The sequence below is a fragment of the Callionymus lyra genome, chromosome 6 (assembly GCF_982586985.1).
Source record: "Callionymus lyra chromosome 6, fCalLyr1.hap1.1, whole genome shotgun sequence".
Taxonomy (NCBI): Eukaryota; Metazoa; Chordata; class Actinopteri; order Syngnathiformes; family Callionymidae; genus Callionymus; species Callionymus lyra.
The window spans coordinates 1,276,056-1,301,534 of NC_141823.1; the positions used below are offsets into that span (position 1 = coordinate 1,276,056).

The following is a 25,479-nucleotide window of genomic DNA, read 5'->3' on the forward strand; positions in this document are numbered from 1 at the left end:
TAGATGTGTGTGTAGATATGTGTGTGTGTAGATATTTGTGTATATAGATATATGTGTAGATGTGTGTGTAGATATGTGTGTGTGTAGATATTTGTGTATATAGATATATGTGTAGATGTGTGTGTATAGATATTTGTGTAGATGTGTGTATATAGATATTTGTGTATATAGATGTATGTGTAGATGTGTGTGTAGATATGTGTGTGTGTAGATATTTGTGTAGATGTGTGTATATAGATATTTGTGTATATAGATGTATGTGTAGATATTTGTGTAGATGTGTGTATATAGATATATGTGTATATAGATGTATGTGTAGATATTTGTGTGTGTAGATATTTGTGTAGATGTGTGTGTGTAGATATTTGTGTATATAGATGTATGTGTAGATGTGTGTGTAGATATGTGTGTGTGTAGATATTTGTGTAGATGTGTGTATATAGATATTTGTGTATATAGATATATGTGTAGATGTGTGTGTATAGATATTTGTGTAGATATGTGTATATAGATATTTGTGTATATAGATGTATGTGTAGATGTGTGTGTAGATATGTGTGTGTGTAGATATTTGTGTATATAGATATATGTGTAGATGTGTGTGTAGATATGTGTGTGTGTAGATATTTGTGTATATAGATATATGTGTAGATGTGTGTGTAGATATGTGTGTGTGTAGATATTTGTGTATATAGATATATGTGTAGATGTGTGTGTATAGATATTTGTGTAGATGTATGTGTGCGTAGATATGTGTGTATAGATATTTGTGTAGATGTGTGTGTATAGATATGTGTAGATGTGTGTGTAGCTATATATGTAGATGTGTGTGTATATAGATATTTTTGTAGATGTGTGTAGATGTTTGTGTACATGTGTGTGTGGGTGTGGTCTCTTGTGATGATCATGTGACTCAATAGTGTTCAGTAACCACGGTGACGCTGAGCTCTGTGAGGACGGCGAAGAGAAACATGAGTGACCTCAGCTGTGGTGACCTCACAGGGAGGAGTGGGGGGCGTGGCCTCAGGATCAGCTGATCTCACTGTGATCTCGGTGCAGGGTCCAGGAGGATCCAGAACCAGGACCGGTCCAGAGAGTCTCCTCGGACGCACAACTCCGGTCCAACCAGCCGGCGCTGAACACACACACTCTGACGCACAGCAGCCGCGAGTGTGTGAGTCTCAGTGTGTGTGTGGAGCAGCTGCTGCACCTCCAGGTCTGTCACTCGCCGTCACCAGAGGGCGCCACTGACACACACCTCACTGACACACACTGATACACACACCTCACTGACACACACACTGATACACACACCTCTCTGACACACTGATACACACACCTCACTGACACACACCTCACTAACACACACTGATACACACACCTCACTGACACACACCTCACTAACACACACTGATACACACACCTCACTGACACACACTGATACACACACCTCACTGACACACACACTGATACACACACCTCACTGACACACTGATACACACACCTCACTGACACACACCTCACTAACACACACTGATACACACACCTCACTGACACACACACTGATACACACACCTCACTGACACACACCTCACTAACACACACTGATACACACACCTCACTGACACACACCTCACTAACACACACTGATACACACACCTCACTGACACACACTGATACACACACCTCACTGACACACACCTCACTAACACACACTGATACACACACCTCACTGAAACACACTGATACACACACCTCACTGACACACACACTGATACACACACCTCACTAACACACACTGATACACACACCTCACTGACACACACTGATACACACACCTCACTGACACACACACTGATACACACACACCTCACTGATACACACACCTCACTGACACACACCTCACTAACACACACTGATACACACACCTCACTGAAACACACACTGATACACACACCTCACTGACACACACTGATACACACACCTCACTGACACACACACTGATACACACACCTCACTGACACACACTGATACACACACCTCACTGACACACACACTGATACACACACCTCACTGACACACACTGATACACACACCTCACTGACACACACACTGATACACACACCTCACTGACACACACTGATACACACACCTCACTGACACACACCTCACTGACACACACTGATACACACACCTCACTGACACACACACTGATACACACACCTCACTGACACACACTGATACACACACCTCACTGACACACACCTCACTGACACACAATGATACACACACCTCACTGACACACACCTCACTGACACACACTGATACACACACCTCACTGACACACACCTCACTGACACACACTGATACACACATCTCGCTGAAACACACTGACACACACACCTCACTGACACACACCTCACTAACACACACTGACACACACAACTCACTGATGCACACCTCACTAACACACACTGATACACACACCTCACTGACACACACACTGACACACACACCTCACTGAAACACACTGACGCACACACCTCACTGACACACACACCGACACACATGTCTCACTGACACACACACTGATACACACACCTCACTGACACACACAATGAAAACACACCTCACTAACACACACACTGATACACACACCTCACTGACACACACACTGAACACACACTGATACACACACCTCATCGACACACACACTGATACACACACCTCACTCACACACACTCTGATACACACTTCACCGACACACACACTGATGCACACACCTCACTGACACACACACTGATACACACACCTCACTGATGCACACCTCACTAACACACACTGATACACACACCTCACTGACACACACACTGACACACACACCTCACTGAAACACACTGACGCACACACCTCACTGACACACACACCGACACACATGTCTCACTGACACACACACTGATACACACACCTCACTGACACACACAATGAAAACACACCTCACTAACACACACACTGATACACACACCTCACTGACACACACACTGAACACACACTGATACACACACCTCATCGACACACACACTGATACACACACCTCACTGACACACACTCTGATACACACTTCACCGACACACACACTGATACACACACCTCACTAACACACACACTGATACACACACCTCACTGACACACACACTGATACACACACCTCACTGACACACACACTGATACACACACCTCACTGACACACACAAAGATGCACACACACTAAACACAAACACACTGATACACACACTGACACACACACTGATACACACACCTCACTGACACACACACCTCACTGACACACCCACTGACACACACACTGAACACACACCTTACTGACACACACACTGAACACACACCTCACTGACACACACACTGACACACACACTGATACACACACCTCACTGACACACACACCTCACTGACACACACACTGATACACACAACTCACTGACACACCCACTGACACACGCACCTCACTGACACACACACTGATACACACACCTCACTGACATACACACTGATACACACACCTCTCTGACATACACACTGACACACACACTGACACACACACCTCACTGACATACACACTGATACACACACCTCACTGACACACACACTGACACACACACCTCTCTGACATACACACTGACACACACACACTGATACACACACCTCACTGACACACACACTGATACACACACCTCACTGACACACACACCTCTCTGACATACACACTGACACACACCTCACTGATACACACACCTCACTGACACACACAACTCACTGACACACACACTGAACACACACCTCACTGACACACACACTGATACACACACCTCACTGACACACACACTAGACACACACACCTCACTGACACACACACTGATACACACACCTTACTGACACACACACTGAACACACACCTCACTGACACACACACTGAACACACACCTCACCGACACACACACCTCACTGACACACACCTCACTAACACACACTGATACACACACCTCACTGAAACACACTGACACACACACCTCACTAACACACACTGATACACACACCTCACTGACACACACTGATACACACACCTCACTGACACACACCGACACACACACCTCACTGACACACACACTGATACACACACCTCACTAACACACACACTGATACACACACACCTCACTGACACACACCGACACACACACCTCACTGACACACACACCTCACTGAAACACACTGACACACACACCTCACTGACACACACACCTCACTAACACACACACTGATACACACACACCTCACTGACACACACCGACACACACACCTCACTGACACACACACTGATACAAACACCTCACTGACACACACACTGATACACACACTTCACTGACAAACACACCTCACTGACACACACACTGATACACACACCTCACTGACACACACACCTCACTGACACACACACTGAACACACACTGATACACACACCTCATCGACACACACACACTGATACACACACCTCACTGACACACACTCTGATACACACTTCACCGACACACACACTGAACACACACCTCACTGACACACACAAAGATGCACACACACTAAACACAAACACACTGATACACACACCTCACTGACACACACACTGATACACACACCTCACTGACACACACTGATACACACACCTCACTGACACACCCACTGACACACACACCTCACTGACACACACACTGGACACACACCTCAACGACACACACACCTCACTGACACACACACTGATACACACACCTTACTGACACACACACTGAACACACACCTCACTGACACACCCACTGACACACACACCTCACTGACACACACACTGGACACACACCTCACCGACACACACACTGATACACACACCTTACTGACACACACACTGAACACACACCTCACTGACACACACACTGATACACACACCTTACTGACACACACACCGAACACACACCTCACTGACACACACACTGAACACAAACCTCACCGACACACACACCTCACTGAACACACACCTCACTGAGACACACACACTGAGACACACACACTGAGAAACACGTATGGAAACACACACGCTGAGACACACACACTGAGACACATACACTGAGACACACACTGAGACACATACACTGAGACACACACACTGAGACACACACGCTGAGACACACACACTGAGACACACGTATGGAAACACACACGCTGAGGCACACACACTGAGACACATACACTGAGACACATACACTGAGACACACACACTGAGACACATACACTGAGACACATACACTGAGACACACACACTGAGACACACACACTGAGACACACACACTGAGACACACACGCTGAGACACACACACTGAGACACACACACTGAGACACACGTATGGAAACACACACGCTGAGACACACACACTGAGACACATACACTGAGACACACACACTGAGACACACACGCTGAGACACACACACTGAGACACACGTATGGAAACACACACGCTGAGACACACACACTGAGACACACACACTGAGACACACACACTGAGACACATACACTGAGACACACACACTGAGACACATACACTGAGACACACACACTGAGACACACACACTGAGACACATACACTGAGACACATACACTGAGACACATACACTGAGACACACACACTGAGACACACATTGATACAAACACACACTGAGACACATACACTGAGACACATACACTGAGACACACACACTGAGACACACACACTGAGACACACATTGATACAAACACACACTGAGACACATACACTGAGACACACACACTGAGACACATACACTGAGACACACACATTGATACAAACACACACTGAGACACATACACTGAGACACACACATTGATACAGACATACACTGAGACACATACACTGAGACACACACACTGAGACACACACACTGAGACACACACACTGAGACACATACACTGAGACACACACATTGATACAGACACACACTGAGACACATACACTGAGACACACACACTGAGACACACACATTGATACAAACACACACTGAGACACATACACTGAGACACACACACTGAGACACATACACTGAGACACACACACTGAGACACATACACTGAGACACACACACTGAGACACACACATTGATACAAACACACACTGAGACACATACACTGAGACACACACACTGAGACACACACACTGAGACACATACACTGAGACACACACACTGAGACACACACACTGAGACACATACACTGAGACACACACACTGAGACACATACACTGAGACACACACACTGAGACACATACACTGAGACACACACACTGAGACACACACACTGAGACACACACACTGAGACACATACACTGAGACACACACACTGAGACACACACACTGAGACACATACACTGAGACACACACACTGAGACACACACACTGAGACACATACACTGAGACACACACATTGAGACACACACATTGATACAAACACACACTGAGACACACACACTGAGACACACACACTGAGACACACACATTGAGACACACACATTGATACAAACACACACTGAGACACACATTGAGACACACACACTGAGACACACACACTGAGACACACACACTGAGACACACACATTGAGACACACACATTGAGACACACACACTGAGACACACACATTGATACAAACACACACTGAGACACATACACTGAGACACACACATTGAGACACACACACTGAGACACACACATTGAGACACACACATTGATACAAACACACACTGAGACACAAGGATCTTGAAAACAAAAGTAATAGAAACAAACAAACATTGACACCTGAACACATGAGAAACTGAAGGAAACGGTTCAGAACACAAAAAAGTTACATAGAAAACACACACACACACACACACACACGCATACACACACACAGACACGCACACACACACACACACACACACACACACACACACAGATACACACACACACAGAGACTCAAAGGTTTGTTTTCCTCAGTTGTCGTCACTTTTCTTGTTTGTCTTTCTTTGTGTAACTGGTGAACTCCCTGAGTCAGCACACGTCTGCTGACGGGCCGAGCGGTTCTGACAGGAACTCACTCAGTTCTGTGTTCAGGGAGGTTCGGTTCTGGACCGGGAGAGTCGACACAGCGCCACCCGGAGTTTGGACCGCGTGGAGAAGCAGCAGCCGGGCTCTGGTGAGGGTTCTGGTCCAGCGGAGAGCTCGGTACCAGGAGAAGAAGCGAGTGTGAGCTGGGAGTCCAGCCCCCCGGATCATGGCCCGGTCCCCCCTCAGGACTGGGTGTGTCTCAGTTCAAACAGAGAAGAAACAGAACCTGTTTCCAGTGACGGGAGCGAAGCCGACCCAGTAGAGGGGGGGCTCGTCCCGCCGGGTCCGTCCACTCCAGTGGATCAACACCAGGAAACCGATAGACCGGAGGTTCTGGTCCAGGAAGGACGGCAGGAAACACCGGGCCTGGACTTATCGGAGCAGGAAGCAGCAGAGGACTGGGTCATGGGTCAGTCCTCCTCTTCAGACGGGCCTGAGTCGTTGCCCGGGCAACACCCCAGACCCGTTCTGACAGAGCCCGGTGATGTCATCGTGAGTCCGGACCTCCTCCTGATGGAAGGGCCCGCTCAGGGGGAACCTCCAGAACACGGTCTGGAACAAAACCAGGAAACAGCTGGTGGGGATTACGAGGCAGGCTCGGGTCCAGAACTGGCCTCTGGTTCTGGGAACGACACTCAGGGTTCCACGGGAGTGGTGGAGCCTTCAGGGAGCCACATGGAGGCGGGACCTGACGGGAGACCTGGACCACCTGTGGAGGGTCAGCAGAGCCCGGAGGTCTCGGACGACGACGGAAGCTTCCGCTCGCTGGGCAGCTCCTCCACGGAGATCTACCTCCCGACTCTGGACCGGACCTCTCTGGAGGACGCGGTCCAGGACCCGGGTTTGGACCAGGACGGTGTGGGAATAGAACCATCGCACATGAGCTCCCCGAGGACAGGAAGTGGTCCTGGATCACCCCAGAGTAGTCTGGACGTGTCCTGCAGCACCCCGGCACCAGAGAGTGAGCCGGGCCGGTCCGGGTCAGGTCCACCGGTGTCGGAGGACGAGCAGGAGTCCTCGTCCGGAGGAGCTTCAGAGGTCGTGGAGAGGTCATCGGCAGGTGAGTCACCTGAGTTCTCCTCCTCGACTGACCTCTGTTGACCTGTGTTGTTGTTGACTCGGTCAAACTGACCTTTGACCTCCTGCTGCCTTCAGGGAAGTCACGGTGAATAAGATCCTGCACCTGGTCTATGTTGAGTCAGCTGACCCTTGTTTACCGGACCATGCTAACATGCTAACAGGCTAACATGCTAACATGCTAAACGTCTCTGACCACTGGACTCTGATTGGAGGAGGAAGATTGTGGGCGTGGTCATTGGTGTTAAGTTTCTCAGATCTTGACCACTGACCACTGCGACATGTTGACGTTGAGAATAAATAACTTGACGAGTCGTCAGAAAACCTTTTGAAAAACACGTGATGGTTTAGAAGTTAAAGTCAAATCATTCATTTGTTTAGTGAAGTTAGAAAGTTATTCAATTAGTTTTACTCGTAGAGTTTAAAGATTTTTAATCTAATAAATACTTTTTCTGAAATCAATGTTTTTATAATCGAATATAAAACAATATTAAAGTCTATGATTTATATTCTGACTGGTCCTCTAGCTCAGCTCTTCTCGAGGTCCTCTCAGTGGTGTATTCATGAGGTCACGATGAGGTCACGATGAGGTCACGATGAGGTCACAATGAGGTCACAGCTCTTATCTGGTCAGATGTCAAAGTTAACTCAGTTAATGATCTTCAGACTCTTCAACAATGTCAGACCAGAGCAAACGATCGAAGGTTCAACACGGTCAGACCAGAGCAAACGATCGAAGGCTCAACACGGTCAGACCAGAGCAAACGATCAAAAGTTCAACACGGTCAGACCAGAGCAAACGATCGATGGTTCAACACGGTCAGACCAGAGCAAACGATCGAAGGTTCAACACGGTCAGACCAGAGCAAACGATCGAAGGTTCAACATGGTCAGACCAGAGCAAACGATCGAAGGTTCAACCTGGTCAGACCAGAGCAAACGATCGAAGGTTCAACACGGTCAGACCAGAGCAAACAATCAAAAGTTCAACACGGTCAGACCAGAGCAAACGATCGAAGGTTCAACACGGTCAGACCAGAGCAAACGATCGAAGGTTCAACACGGTCAGACCAGAGCAAACGATCGAAGGTTCAACACGGTCAGACCAGAGCAAACGATCGAAGGTTCAACATGGTCAGACCAGAGCAAACGATCGAAGGTTCAACACGGTCAGACCAGAGCAAACGATCGAAGGCTCAACACGGTCAGACCAGAGCAAACGATCAAAAGTTCAACACGGTCAGACCAGAGCAAACGATCGATGGTTCAACACGGTCAGACCAGAGCAAACGATCGAAGGTTCAACACGGTCAGACCAGAGCAAACGATCGAAGGTTCAACATGGTCAGACCAGAGCAAACGATCGAAGGTTCAACCTGGTCAGACCAGAGCAAACGATCGAAGGTTCAACACGGTCAGACCAGAGCAAACAATCAAAAGTTCAACACGGTCAGACCAGAGCAAACGATCGAAGGTTCAACACGGTCAGACCAGAGCAAACGATCGAAGGTTCAACACGGTCAGACCAGAGCAAACGATCGAAGGTTCAACACGGTCAGACCAGAGCAAACGATCGAAGGTTCAACATGGTCAGACCAGAGCAAACGATCGAAGGTTCAACCTGGTCAGACCAGAGCAAACGATCGAAGGTTCAACACGGTCAGACCAGAGCAAACGATCGAAGGTTCAACACGGTCAGACCAGAGCAAACGATCGAAGGTTCAACACGGTCAGACCAGAGCAAACGATCGAAAGTTCAACACGGTCAGACCAGAGCAAACGATCGAAGGTTCAACACGGTCAGACCAGAGCAAACGATCGAAGGTTCAACACGGTCAGACCAGAGCAAACGATCGAAGGTTCAACACGGTCAGACCAGAGCAAACGATCGAAGGTTCAACACGGTCAGACCAGAGCAAACGATCGAAGGTTCAACACGGTCAGACCAGAGCAAACGATCGATGGTTCAACACGGTCAGACCAGAGCAAACGATCGAAGGTTGAACACGGTCAGACCAGAGCAAACGATCGAAGGTTCAACACGGTCAGACCAGAGCAAACGATCGAAGATTCAACACGGTCAGACCAGAGCAAACGATCGAAGGTTCAACACGGTCAGACCAGAGCAAACGATCGAAGGTTGAACACGGTCAGACCAGAGCAAACGATCGAAGGTTCAACACGGTCAGACCAGAGCAAACGATCGAAGGTTCAACACGGTCAGACCAGAGCAAACGATCGAAGGTTCAACACGGTCAGACCAGAGCAAACGATCGAAGGTTCAACACAGTCAGACCAGAGCAAACGATCGAAGGTTCAACACGGTCAGACCAGAGCAAACGATCGAAGGTTCAACACGGTCAGACCAGAGCAAACGATCGAAGGTTCAACACGGTCAGACCAGAGCAAACGATCGAAGGTTGAACACGGTCAGACCAGAGCAAACGATCGAAGGTTCAACACGGTCAGACCAGAGCAAACGATCGAAGGTTCAACACGGTCAGACCAGAGCAAACGATCGAAGGTTCAACACGGTCAGACCAGAGCAAACGATCGAAGGTTCAACACGGTCAGACCAGAGCAAACGATCGAAGGTTCAACACGGTCAGACCAGAGCAAACGATCGAAGGTTGAACACAGTCAGACCAGAGCAAACGATCGAAGGTGACGTGAACATTTGTTTCATGATTTCATGACAAACAAAGATTGAGTAAAAAAACAAACATTAAAGTTTCAAACTCTCACTCATGGTTTAATGTTACAGGAATGTTAGTTGAAGACGATCATATGTTTGATTTTATCATCAACACAGGTCAACACGGGGTCAACACAGGTCAACACGGGGTCAACACAGGTCAACATGGGGTCAACACAGGTCAACACAGGTCAACACGGGGTCAACACGGGGTCAACACAGGTCAACATGGGGTCAACACAGGTCAACACGGGGTCAACACGGGGTCAACACGGGGTCAACACAGGTCAACACGGGGTCAACACAGGTCAACATGGGGTCAACACAGGTCAACACGGGGTCAACACGGGGTCAACACGGGGTCAACACAGGTCAACACGGGGTCAACACTCTTGTTCCTCTCGTTACACAACACTATGAAAGTCATGACAAACGTTGTTAGCTTAGCATCACTAGCATGTTTGTGTCGTTAAACCTCACGAGAAGATCAAGTTGACAAAAGCACAACAAACGCACAACAAACGCACAACAAACACACAACAAACGCACAACATACACACAACAAATGCACAACAAACACACAACAAACACACAACATACACACAACAAACACACAACAAACACACAACATACACACAACAAACACACAACAAATGCACAACAAACACACACACAACAAACACACAACAAACACACAACATACACACAATAAATGCACAACAAACACACAACAAACACACAACATACACACAACAAACACACAACATACACACAACAAACACACAACATACACACAACAAACACACAACATACACACAACAAACACACAACAAACACACAACAAACACACAGCGTTCTCTCACCTGTTGCTGCGTCAATTACTAGATGTTTCCAAGAGTCTGTGAACGCATCATGTGATCATGTGATCATGTGATCATGTGATCGTCAACATCTGTGGTCCTGACACTTGATGCCTTCACTTCAGAGCTAGAGTCAGTATTTTCGTGGACCAGGTCCAGCGTGAAGACCTTCTCCCTGTTCTCAGACCTTCTCCCTGTTCTCAGACCTTCACTCTGTTCTCAGACCTTCTCTCTGTTCTCAGACCTTCTCCCTGTTCTCAGACCTTCACTCTGTTCTCAGACCTTCACTCTGTTCTCAGACCTTCTCTCTGTTCTCAGACCTTCTCCCTGTTCTCAGACCTTCACTCTGTTCTCAGACCTTCACTCTGTTCTCAGACCTTCTCCCTGTTCTCAGACCTTCACTCTGTTCTCAGACCTTCACTCTGTTCTCAGACCTTCTCTCTGTTCTCAGACCTTCTCTCTGTTCTCAGACCTTCTCTCTGTTCTCAGACCTTCACTCTGAGGTTGTTCTCAGACCTTCTCTCTGTTCTCAGACCTTCACTCTGTTCTCAGACCTTCACTCTGATGTTGTTCTCAGACCTTCTCTCTGAGGTTGTTCTCAGACCTTCTCTCTGATGTTGTTCTCAGACCTTCACTCTGTTCTCAGACCTTCTCTCTGAGGTTGTTCTCAGACCTTCACTCTGTTCTCAGACCTTCTCTCTGTTCTCAGACCTTCTCTCTGTTCTCAGACCTTCACTCTGTTCTCAGACCTTCTCTCTGTTCTCAGACCTTCTCTCTGTTCTCAGACCTTCTCTCTGTTCTCAGACCTTCACTCTGTTCTCAGACCTTCTCCCTGTTCTCAGACCTTCACTCTGTTCTCAGACCTTCTCTCTGAGGTTGTTCTCAGACCTTCACTCTGTTCTCAGACCTTCACTCTGATGTTGTTCTCAGACCTTCTCTCTGAGGTTGTTCTCAGACCTTCTCTCTGAGGTTGTTCTCAGACCTTCACTCTGATGTTGTTCTCAGACCTTCTCTCTGATGTTGTTCTCAGACCTTCTCTCTGAGGTTGTTCTCAGACCTTCACTCTGATGTTGTTCTCAGACCTTCTCTCTGTTCTCAGATCTTCTCTCTGTTCTCAGACCTTCTCTCTGATGTTGTTCTCAGACCTTCTCTCTGATGTTGTTCTCAGACCTTCTCTCTGATGTTGTTCTCAGACCTTCTCTCTGAGGTTGTTCTCAGACCTTCTCTCTGAGGTTGTTCTCAGACCTTCACTCTGATGTTGTTCTCAGACCTTCTCTCTGTTCTCAGATCTTCTCTCTGTTCTCAGACCTTCTCTCTGATGTTGTTCTCAGACCTTCACTCTGAGGTTGTTCTCAGACCTTCTCTCTGTTCCCAGACCTTCACTCTGAGGTTGTTCTCAGACCTTCTCTCTGTTCTCAGACCTTCTCTCTGATGTTGTTCTCAGACCTTCACTCTGAGGTTGTTCTCAGACCTTCTCTCTGTTCCCAGACCTTCACTCTGAGGTTGTTCTCAGACCTTCTCTCTGTTCCCAGACCTTCACTCTGAGGTTGTTCTCAGACCTTCTCTCTGTTCCCAGACCTTCACTCTGAGGTTGTTCTCAGACCTTCTCTCTGTTCCCAGACCTTCACTCTGAGGTTGTTCTCAGACCTTCTCTCTGTTCTCAGACCTTCACTCTGTTCTCGGACCTTCTGGTCGTAGATCCAGGTCTTGAACGTGTCTTATAAAAACATGATCCTGTGACGACACACGTGTCCAACACTGATGGAATGTCTTGTGTGCAGGAGGACTACAGCAGTACCAGGACCAGGACCAGGACCAGGACCAGGACCAGGACCAGGACCAGATCTGCTCCACGGTAAGAGTTTCTGCAGTCACAGGATTGTTCTCCTGTGAAGAAGCTTCTGGAAGATTCTCAACTTTCTATGTCAACACATCTGGAGAGATGGAGGGACTTTACATTCATCATCTGTCCTTCCTTCTGTCCTTCCTTCTGTCCTTCCTTCTGTCCTTCCTTCTGTCCTTCCTTCTGTCCTTCCTTCTGTCCTTCCTCCTGTCCTTCCTTCTGTCCTTCCTTCTGTCCTTCCTCCTGTCCTTCCTTCTGTCCTTCCTCCTGTCCTTCCTTCTGTCCTTCCTTCTGTCCTTCCTCCTGTCCTTCCTTCTGTCCTTCCTTCTGTACTTCCTCCTGTCCTTCCTTCTGTCCTTCCTTCTGTCCTTCCTTCTGTACTTCCTTCTGTCCTTCCTCCTGTCCTTCCTTCTGTCCTTCCTTCTGTCCTTCCTCCTGTCCTTCCTCCTGTCCTTCCTTTTGTCCTTCCTCCTGTCCTTCCTTCTGTCCTTCCTTCTGTCCTTCCTTCTGTACTTCCTTCTGTCCTTCCTCCTGTCCTTCCTTCTGTCCTTCCTTCTGTCCTTCCTCCTGTCCTTCCTCCTGTCCTTCCTTTTGTCCTTCCTTCTGTCCTTCCTCCTGTCCTTCCTTCTGTCCTTCCTTCTGTCCTTCCTTCTGTCCTTCCTTCTGTCCTTCCTCCTGTCCTTCCTTCTGTCCTTCCTCCTGTCCTTCCTTCTGTCCTTCCTTCTGTCCTTCCTCCTGTCCTTCCTTCTGTCCTTCCTTCTGTCCTTCCTTCTGTCCTTCCTCCTGTCCTTCCTTCTGTCCTTCCTTCTGTCCTTCCTTCTGTCCTTCCTCCTGTCCTTCCTTCTGTCCTTCCTCCTGTCCTTCCATCTGTCCTTCCTTCTGTCCTTCCTCCTGTCCTTCCTATTGTCCTTCCTTCTGTGTCCTTCCTCCTGTCCTTCCTTCTGTCCTTCCTCCTGTCCTTCCCTTTGTCCTTCCTCCTGTCCTTCCTTCTGTCCTTCCTCCTGTCCTTCCTTCTGTCCTTCCTCCTGTCCTTCCTTCTGTCCTTCCTTCTGTCCTTCCTCCTGTCCTTCCTATTGTCCTTCCTTCTGTGTCCTTCCTCCTGTCCTTCCTCCTGTCCTTCCTTCTGTCCTTCCTCCTGTCCTTCCTTTTGTCCTTCCTCCTGTCCTTCCTTCTGTCCTTCCTTCTGTCCTTCCTCCTGTCCTTCCTTCTGTCCTTCCTCCTGTCCTTCCTTCTGTCCTTCCTTCTGTCCTTCCTCCTGTCCTTCCTATTGTCCTTCCTTCTGTGTCCTTCCTCCTGTCCTTCCTCCTGTCCTTCCTTCTGTCCTTCCTCCTGTCCTTCCTTCTGTCCTTCCTTCTGTCCTTCCTCCTGTCCTTCCTATTGTCCTTCCTTCTGTGTCCTTCCTCCTGTCCTTCCTCCTGTCCTTCCTTCTGTCCTTCCTCCTGTTCTTCCTTTTGTCCTTCCTCCTGTCCTTCCTTCTGTCCTTCCTCCTGTCCTTCCTTTTGTCCTTCCTCCTGTCCTTCCTTCTGTCCTTCCTTTTGTCCTTCCTCCTGTCCTTCCTTCTGTCCTTCCTTCTGTCCTTCCTCCTGTCCTTCCTTCTGTCCTTCCTCCTGTCCTTCCTCCTGTCCTTCCTTCTGTCCTTCCTTCTGTCCTTCCTTCTGTCCTTCCTCCTGTCCTTCCTCCTGTCCTTCCTCCTGTCCTTCCTCCTGTCCTTCCTTCTGTCCTTCCTTCTCTCCTTCCTTCTGTCCTTCCTTCTGTCCTTCCTTCTGTCCTTCCTCCTGTCCTTCCTTCTGTCCTTCCTTCTGTCCTTCCTCCTGTCCTTCCTCCTGTCCTTCCTTCTGTCCTTCCTTCTGTCCTTCCTCCTGTCCTTCCTTCTGTCCTTCCTCCTGTCGTGCCTCCATCCATCCTTCTATCTTCACTCCATCCCTTCTTCCCTCGTGCCTCCATCCATCCTTCTATCTTCACTCCATCCCTTCTTCCCTCATGCCTCCATCCATCCTTCTATCTTCACTCATCCCTCCTTCCCTCGTGCCTCCATCCATCCTTCTATCTTCACTCATCCCTCCTTCCCTCGTGCCTCCATCCATCCTTCTATCTTCACTCATCCCTCCTTCCCTCATGTCTCCATCCATCCTTCTATCTTCACTCATCCCTCCTTCCCTTGTGCCTCCATCCATCCTTCTATCTTCACTCCATCCCCTCTTCCCTCGTGCCTCCATCCATCCTTCTTTCTTCACTAATCCTTCCTTCCCTCGTGCCTTCATCCATCCTTCTATCTTCACTCCATCCCTCCTTCCCTCGTGCCTCCATCCATCCTTCTATCTTCACTCCATCCCTCCTTCCCTCGTGCCTCCATCCTTCTATCTTCATCCCTCCTTCCCTCGTGCCTCCATCCATCCTTCTATCTTCATCCCTCCTTTCCTCATGCCTCATCATCATCCTCCTATCTTCATCCCTCCTTCCCTCGTGCCTCCATCCATCCTTCTATCTTCACTCATCCCTCCTTCCCTCATGCCTCCATCCATCCTTCTATCTTCACTCCATCCCTCCTTCCCTCGTGCCTCCATCCATCCTTCTATCTTCACTCATCCCTCCTTCCCTCGTGCCTACATCCATCCTTCTATCTCCATCCCTCCTTCCCTCGTGCCTCCATCCATCCTTCTATCTCCATCCCTCCTTCCCTGGTGCCTCCATCCATCCTTCTATCTTCACTCATCCCTCCTTCCCTCGTGCCTCCATCCATCCTTCTATCTCCATCCCTCCTTCCCTCGTGCCTCCATCCATCCTTCTATCTTCACTCATCCCTCCTTCCCTCGTGCCTCCATCCATCCTTCTATCTTCACTCATCCCTCCTTCCCTCGTGCCTCCATCCATCCTTCTATCTTCACTCATCCCTTCTTCCCTCATGCCTCCATCCATCCTTCTATCTTCACTCATCCCTCCTTCCCTCATGCCTCCATCCATCCTTCTATCTTCACTCAATCCCTCCTTCCCTCGTGCCTCCATCCATCCTTCTATCTTCATCCCTCCTTCCCTCGTGCCTCCATCCATCCTTCTATCTTCACTCATCCCTCCTTCCCTCGTGCCTCCATCCATCCTTCTATCTCCATCCCTCCTTCCCTCGTGCCTCCATCCATCCTTCTATCTCCATCCCTCCTTCCCTCGTGCCTCCATCCATCCTTCTATCTCCATCCCTCCTTCCCTGGTGCCTCCATCCATCCTTCTATCTCCATCCCTCCTTCCCTCGTGCCTCCATCCATCCTTCTATCTCCATCCCTCCTTCCCTGGTGCCTCCATCCATCCTTCTATCTCCATCCCTCCTTCCCTGGTGCCTCCATCCATCCTTCTATCTTCACTCATCCCTCCTTCCCTCGTGCCTCCATCCATCCTTCTATCTCCATCCCTCCTTCCCTCGTGCCTCCATCCATCCTTCTATCTTCACTCATCCCTCCTTCCCTCGTGCCTCCATCCATCCTTCTATCTTCACTCATCCCTCCTTCCCTCGTGCCTCCATCCATCCTTCTATCTTCACTCATCCCTTCTTCCCTCATGCCTCCATCCATCCTTCTATCTTCACTCATCCCTCCTTCCCTCATGCCTCCATCCATCCTTCTATCTTCACTCAATCCCTCCTTCCCTCGTGCCTCCATCCATCCTTCTATCTTCATCCCTCCTTCCCTCGTGCCTCCATCCATCCTTCTATCTTCACTCATCCCTCCTTCCCTCGTGCCTCCATCCATCCTTCTATCTCCATCCCTCCTTCCCTCGTGCCTCCATCCATCCTTCTATCTCCATCCCTCCTTCCCTCGTGCCTCCATCCATCCTTCTATCTCCATCCCTCCTTCCCTGGTGCCTCCATCCATCCTTCTATCTCCATCCCTCCTTCCCTCGTGCCTCCATCCATCCTTCTATCTCCATCCCTCCTTCCCTGGTGCCTCCATCCATCCTTCTATCTCCATCCCTCCTTCCCTGGTGCCTCCATCCTCTCACCAGGGTCATGTTCTTCAGATGTTGATTCAGTGAAGACACGACACGAGAGAATCTTTATTTCTCACTGATTTAAATTCTCCAGAGTCGACGATGATTGACGTGAAACTTTATTTCATGAAAAATGTGTGACTGCAGCAGTTTTGTGGTGTTTATCGAACGTGTGTTGACGTCCAGGAGGACGTGTGTGTTTGTGCTGGAATGTTCTTGTTGGTTTGTGCTGACGAGTGTGTGACTGTTGCTGACACACACACATTCTTGAGTGTATTCCTGGCTGTGGTTGAGAAGTTCACCAGCAGCTGCGGCTCCACCAGCAGAGGGCGCTAGTTCACAGTCTCATGTAGTTCAAGTACATCATGACACACATTTGAAGTTTTGTGTATTTTATCTTTGTGTACTTGAGCTGGAGGGAGATGAAGAACTGCTGAAAAAATGTGTAGAAAAAAAGTTACAATACAAACAAACCACAAGAGGTCGCTAGAGTATCGTTGGATTCTAGGTTTTAACAGCTTTAACCTTTAACCTTTGAAACATGAGACGTTGTGTTTCTAAAAGTTCCCTGAGCGGCTGTTTCTCACACTTGAGTGTCGACGTCATCTGTGTGTGTGTGTGTGTGCTGCAAATATTTGAAGAAGCAGGGAGTGTGTGTGTGTGTGTGTGTGTCTGTGTGTGTGTCTGTGCGTGCGTGTGTGTGTGTGTGTGTGTCTGTGTGTGTGTCTGTGCGTGCGTGTGTGTGCGTGTGTGTGTGTGTGCGCGTGCGTGTGTGTGCGTGCGTGTGTGTGTGTGTGTGTGTTTCATCCACGAGTGACTGACTTGTAGCTTCTCTTGAAGGTTGTGTTGATGTTTCCACTGAAGGTTCTTGACCTGAAACTCAACAGTTGATTGGATCAGATTAAAGGTTCAAAGTTCAGCCACTAGAGGGAGACAAAGTGACGCAAGAGTAGCAGGAGTTCCCACAGTGAAAGAGGAGAAAGAGGAGGAGGAAGAGGAGGAGGAAGAGGAGGAGAAATAATAGGAGGAGCAGGAGAAGGAGAAAGAGGAGGAGAAAGAGGAGGAGGAAGGGGAGGAGAAAGAGGAGGAGAAATAATAGGAGGAGCAGGAGAAGGAGAAAGAGGAGGAGAAAGAGGAGGAGAAATAATAGGAGGAGCAGGAGAAGGAGAAAGAGGAGGAGAAAGAGGAGGAGGAAGGGGAGGAGAAAGAGGAGAAAGAGGAGGAGAAATAATAGGAGGAGCAGGAGAAGGAGAAAGAGGAGGAGAAAGAGGAGGAGGAAGGGGAGGAGAAAGAGGAGAAAGAGGAGGAGAAATAATAGGAGGAGCAGGAGAAGGCGAAAGAGGAGGAGAAAGAGGAGGAGGAAGGGTAGGAGGAAGAGGAGGAGAAAGAGGAGGAGAGAGAGGAGGAGGAAGGGGAGGAGGAAGAGGAGGAGAAAGAGGAGAAAGAGGAGGAGAGAGAGGAGGAGAAAGAGGAGGAGGAAGAGGAGGAGAAAGAGGAGGAGAGAGAGGAGGAGAAAGAGGAGGAGAGCCGTGAGCTGCATCTCCTCCTGACGTTCTGCTGAACTCTGGACTCTGAACATGTACGAGCGCCACAGACAGAGCTACAGTCTGTGTTCTCGCCAGGAGAGGGCGCTGGACGTGGTTCTGATCAAGGTGGGTCACTGTTGGGAGTCTTGACAGATGGAACCTGAACCCGATCGGACCTGATGATTGGTCGAACCTCAGGAGGAGGCGTGTCCATCTTTCTGTCAAGTGCTCAGTGGAGGAGTGTGTCAGCGTTGTTGTGTTGCTGTAGTTCAGTGTTGTTGTGTTGCTGTAGGTGTCAGCGTTGTTGTGTTGCTGTAGTTCAGTGTTGTTGTGTTGCTGTAGGTGTCAGCGTTGTTGTCTTGCTGTAGGTGTCAGCGTTGTTGTGTTGCTGTAGGTGTCAGCGTTGTTGTTGTGTTGCTGTAGGTGTCAGCGTTGTTGTGTTGCTGTAGTTCAGTGTTGTTGTGTTGCTGTAGGTGTCAGCGTTGTTGTGTTGCTGTAGTTCAGTGTTGTTGTGTTGCTGTAGGTGTCAGCGTTGTTGTGTTGCTGTAGTTCAGTGTTGTTGTGTTGCTGTAGGTGTCAGCGTTGTTGTGTTGCTGTAGGTGTCAGCGTTGTTGTGTTGCTGTAGGTGTCAGTGTTGTTGTTGTTGTGTTGCTGTAGGTGTCAGTGTTGTTGTTTTGTTGCTGTCAGTGTTGTTGTGTTGCTGTAGGTGTCAGTGTTGTTGTTGTGTTGCTGTAGGTGTCAGTGTTGTTGTTGTGTTGCTGTAGGTGTCAGTGTTGTTGTGTTGCTGTAGGTATCAGCGTTGTTGTTGTGTTGCTGTAGGTGTCAGTGTTGTTGTTTTGTTGCTGTCAGTGTTGTTGTGTTGCTGTAGGTGTCAGTGTTGTTGTGTTGCTGTAGGTGTCAGTGTTGTTGTGTTGCTGTAGGTGTCAGCGTTATTGTGTTGCTGTAGGTGTCAGCGTTGTTGTTGTGTTGCTGTAGGTGTCAGCGTTGTTGTGTTGCTGTAGGTGTCAGTGTTGTTGTGTTGCTGTCAGTGTTGTTGTGTTGCTGTAGGTGTCAGTGTTGTTGTTGTGTTGCTGTAGGTGTCAGTGTTGTTGTGTTGCTGTAGTTCAGTGTTGTTGTGTTGCTGTAGGTGTCAGTGTTGTTGTTGTGTTGCTGTTAGGTGTCAGTGTTGTTGTTGTTGTGTTGCTGTAAATGTCAGCGTTGTTGTGTTGCTGTAGTTCAGTGTTGTTGTGTTGCTGTAGGTGTCAGTGTTGTTGTTGTGTTGCTGTAGGTGTCAGCGTTGTTGTGTTGCTGTAGTTCAGTGTTGTTGTGTTGCTGTAGGTGTCAGTGTTGTTGTTGTGTTGCTGTTAGGTGTCAGTGTTGTTGTTGTTGTGTTGCTGTAGGTGTCAGTGCTGTTGTGTTGCTGTAGTTCAGTATTATTGTGTTGCTGTAGGTGTCAGTGTTGTTGTTGTGTTGCTGTAGGTGTCAGCGTTGTTGTGTTGCTGTAGTTCAGTGTTGTTGTGTTGCTGTAGGTGTCAGTGTTGTTGTTGTGTTGCTGTAGGTGTCAGTGTTGTTGTTGTGTTGCTGTAGGTGTCAGCGTTGTTGTGTTGCTGTAGTTCAGTGTTGTTGTGTTGCTGTAGGTGTCAGTGTTGTTGTGTTGCTGTAGTTCAGTGTTGTTGTGTTGCTGTAGGTGTCAGTGTTGTTGTGTTGCTGTAGTAGTCATGGCGAGTGTGTAAGAGCTGCAGCTGTTGTGAGTCTTCACACATGAGGTTGTGTGTTGATGAGGTTGTGTGGTCATTATGGTCTCGACAGAGAAGATTGTAGTTCTGCACACACTGGTTAGTTTGTGGTGAAGCTTAATGTGTCACAGATGCTGCTGCACTGTCTGGAAACTGTAGTTACAAACTAGTGAAGAGGAGGAGGAGGAGGAGGAGGAGGAGAAGGAGGAGCAGGAGAAGGAGAAAGAGGAGGAGGAGGAGGAGCAGGAGGAGCAGGAGAAGGAGAAAGAGGAGGAGGAGGAGGAGCAGGAGAAGGAGAAAGAGGAGGAGGAGGAGCAGGAGAAGGAGAAAGAGGAGGAGGAGGAGGAGCAGGAGGAGCAGGAGAAGGAGAAAGAGGAGGAGGAGGAGGAGCAGGAGAAGGAGAAAGAGGAGGAGGAGGAAGAGGGGGAGGAAGAGGAGGAGGAGGAGAAAGAGGAGGAGAAGAAGGAGAAGCTGTTAAAACAACTGGTTCATCACTGTATTCTCTGAGAACGCTTGTTACGTCTGGATCGTCCAGATCCTTATGCAGCTCAGACAAGGTTGTTGTTGTTGAACATGTGAATAATATTTGAGCTTCAACACGAGAGGAAGATGAAGGAGTGATGATGAAGGAGTGATGAAGATGAAGGAGTGATGAAGGAGTGATGAAGAGGAAGGAGTGATGAAGGAGTGATGAAGAGGAAGGAGTGATGAAGATGAAGGAGTGATGAAGGAGTGATGATGAAGGAGTGATGAAGATGAAGGAGTGATGAAGATGAAGGAGTGATGAAGGAGTGATGAAGAGGAAGGAGTGATGAAGATGAAGGAGTGATGAAGGAGTGATGATGAAGGAGTGATGAAGAGGAAGGAGTGATGAAGAGGAAGGAGTGATGAAGATGAAGGAGTGATGAAGGAGTGATGATGAAGGAGTGATGAAGAGGAAGGAGTGATGAAGGAGTGATGAAGGAGTGATGAAGATGAAGGAGTGAGGAAGATGAAGGAGTGAGGAAGAGGAAGGAGTGATGAAGAGGAAGGAGTGATGAAGATGAAGGAGTGATGATGAAGGAGTGATGAAGGAGTGATGAAGATGAAGGTGAAGGAGTGATGAAGGAGTGATGATGAAGGAGTGATGAAGAGGAAGGAGTGATGAAGAAGAAGGAGTGATGAAGGAGTGATGAAGATGAAGGAGTGATGATGAAGGAGTGATGAAGAGGAAGGAGTGATGAAGAGTAAGATGAAGGAGTGATGAAGGAGTGATGATGAAGGAGTGATGAAGATGAAGGAGTGATGAAGATGAAGGAGTGATGAAGGAGTGATGATGAAGGAGTGATGAAGGAGTGATGATGAAGGAGTGATGAAGGAGTGATGAAGATGAAGGAGTGATGAAGAGGAAGGAGTGATGAAGGAGTGATGAAGAGGAAGGAGTGATGAAGAGGAAGGAGTGATGAAGATGAAGGAGTGATGAAGATGAAGGAGTGATGATGAAGGAGTGATGAAGAGGAAGGAGCGATGAAGAGGAAGGAGTGATGAAGGAGTGATGAAGATGAAGGAGTGATGATGAAGGAGTGATGAAGGAGTGATGAAGATGAAGGAGTGATGATGAAGGAGTGATGAAGAGGAAGGAGTGATGAAGAGGAAGGAGTGATGAAGAGGAAGATGAAGGAGTGATGAAGGAGTGATGATGAAGGACTGATGAAGATGAAGGACTGATGAAGATGAAGGAGTGATGAAGATGAAGGAGTGATGAAGAGGAAGGAGTGATGAAGATGAATGAGTGATGAAGAGGAAGATGAAGGAGTGATGAAGAAGTATGTTCAGACTGAGGTCATGTGACAGGAAGTCTATTAATAGTGACATCATCGTTGAGTCACAGGACGATAAAAACTTTGAATCTGTGTGTGTGTGTGTGTGTGTGTGTGTGTGTGTGTGTGTATGTTTGTGTGTGTGTGTGTGTGTGTGTGTGTGTACGTTTGTGTGTGTATGTTTGTGTGTGTGTGTGTGTGTGTGTGTGTGTGTGTGTGTGTGTGTGTGTGTGTGTGTGTGTGTGTGTGTGTGTGTGTGTGTGTGTGTGTGTACACGTGTGTACGTTTGTGGGGGTGTGTGTGTACACGTGTGTACGTTTGTGTGTGTGTGTGTGTGTGTGTGTACGTTTGTGTGTGTGTGTGTGTGTGTGTGTGTCTGTGTGTGTGTGTGTGTGTGTGTGTGTGTGTGTGTGTGTGTGTACACGTGTGTACGTTTGTGGGGGTGTGTGTGTACACGTGTGTACGTTTGTGTGTGTGTGTGTGTGTGTGTGTGTACGTGTGTTTGTACGTGTGTGTGTACGTTTGTATGTGTGTGTGTGTGTGTGTGTACACGTGTGTACGTGTGTGTGTATGTGTGTGTACATACAGTGTGGCTCTTCTGTCCTCAGCTGCTCTGGGTGATGACATCATCAGTGTGTGACGGTCACATGCTGCTGTGCTTGACTTCCTGTTTGTGTTCAGATCCAGAGAGAGTCGTCGCTGCTTCATCCTCTCGTCTCCCAGATCTCAGGTCAGTGCTTTCTTCTCACACACACCAGGAAGTGAGGTCACGCTCCCCAGAGGTCAGAGGGCAACACACCTGTGAGGGTTGACCTCTGACCTCTGAGGGTGTGAGGATGGTTCACAAGTGATGATGACTCACACTTATGTTGAGTGCACCAGTGCGTCCCAATGAGCAGTGTGTGAGAATGTCGTGTGTGATGAGCACTTAATGGTCCAGAAACTTGAGTGTGGATCGATGGACACTTTCCATCTTCAACGTCCTCCATCTTAGTGACGCTGATGATGCTAAACTGGAGCTAAACTGATGCTAAACTGATGCTAACCTGAAGCTAAACTGATGCTAACCTGAAGCTAAACTGAAGCTAAACTGAAGCTAAACTAAAGATAAACTCAAGATAAACTCAATATAAACTCAAGATAAACTCAAGATAAACTCAAACTAAACTGAAGATAAACTCTGGATAAACTGAAGCTAAACTGAAGCTAAACTGTAGCTAAACTGAAGCTAAACTGAAGCTAAACTCAAACTAAACTGAAGCTAAACTCAAACTAAACTCAAACTAAACTGAAGCTAAACTGAAACTAAACTGAAACTAAACTGAAACTAAACTGAAGCTAAACTCAAGATAAACTCAAGATAAACTCAAGATAAACTGAAGCTAAACTGTAGCTAAACTGAAGATAAACTCTGGATAAACTGAAGCTAAACTGTAGCTAAACTGAAGCTAAACTCAAACTAAACTGAAGCTAAACTCAAACTAAACTCAAACTAAACTCAAACTAAACTGAAGCTAAACTGAAGCTAAACTAAAACTAAACTGAAGCTAAACTGAAGCTAAACTCAAACTAAACTGAAGCTAAACTGAAACTAAACTGAAACTAAACTCAAGATAAACTCAAGATAAACTCAAGATAAACTCAAGATAAACTCAAACTAAACTGAAGCTAAACTCAAACTAAACTGAAGCTAAACTGAAGCTAAACTCAAACTAAACTGAAGATAAACTCAAGATAAACTCAAGATAAACTCAAACTAAACTGAAGATAAACTCAAACTAAACTGAAGCCAGACTCAAGATAAACTCAAACTAAACTGAAGATAAACTCTGGATAAACTGAAGCTAAACTGAAGCTAAACTGTAGCTAAACTGAAGCTAAACTCAAACTAAACTGAAGCTAAACTCAAACTAAACTGAAGCTAAACTGAAACTAAACTGACACTAAACTGAAGCTAAACTGAAGCTAAACTGAAGCTAAACTCAAACTAAACTGAAGCTAAACTGAAGCTAAACTCAAACTAAACTCAAACTAAACTGAAGATAAACTCAAGATAAACTCAAGATAAACTCAAGATAAACTCAAACTAAACTGAAGCTAAACTCAAACTAAACTGAAGCTAAACTGAAGCTAAACTCAAACTAAACTGAAGATAAACTGAAGATAAACTGAAGATAAACTCAAACTAAACTGAAGATAAACTCAAACTAAACTGAAGCCAAACTGAAGATAAACTGAAGATAAACTGAAGATAAACTGAAGATAAACTGAAGATAAACTCAAACTAAACTGAAGCTAAACTGAAGCTAAACTGAAACTAAACTGAAGCTAAACTGAAGCTAAACTGAAACTGCACTGAAACTAAACTGAAGCTAAACTCAAACTAAACTGAAGCTAAACTGAAGCTAAACTAAAGCTAAACTCAAACTAAACCGAAAATAAACTGAAGATAAACTCAAACTAAACTGAAGCCAAACTAAAGATGAACTGAAGCCAAACTGAAGATAAACTGAAGATAAACTCAAACTAAACTGAAGATAAACTCTGGATAAACTGAAGCTAAACTGAAGCTAAACTGTAGCTAAACTGAAGCTAAACTCAAACTAAACTGAAGCTAAACTCAAACTAAACTCAAACTAAACTCAAACTAAACTGAAGCTAAACTGAAACTAAACTGACACTAAACTGAAGCTAAACTCAAACTAAACTGAAGCTAAACTGAAGCTAAACTGAAGCTAAACTCAAACTAAACTGAAGCTAAACTGAAACTAAACTCAAA

The 25,479-nt window shown here is 47.3% G+C and overlaps 1 protein-coding gene across 5 annotated transcripts in view; it reads left to right on the forward strand.

Annotated features, from left to right (window-relative positions):
• The window catches only part of akap13a (A-kinase anchoring protein 13a), a 116,138-nt gene that overhangs the window by 41,100 nt on the left and 49,559 nt on the right, over positions 1–25,479 (forward strand). For all 5 annotated transcript variants that reach the window (XM_087792995.1, XM_087792997.1, XM_087792998.1 and 2 more), the window contains exons 7-10: positions 1,060–1,216; positions 7,217–8,270; positions 13,624–13,697; positions 23,382–23,430. In XM_087792995.1, the coding sequence (XP_087649121.1) occupies positions 1,060–1,216; positions 7,217–8,270; positions 13,624–13,697; positions 23,382–23,430 (1,334 nt within the window). The remainder of the gene's footprint in view (positions 1–1,059; positions 1,217–7,216; positions 8,271–13,623; positions 13,698–23,381; positions 23,431–25,479) is intronic.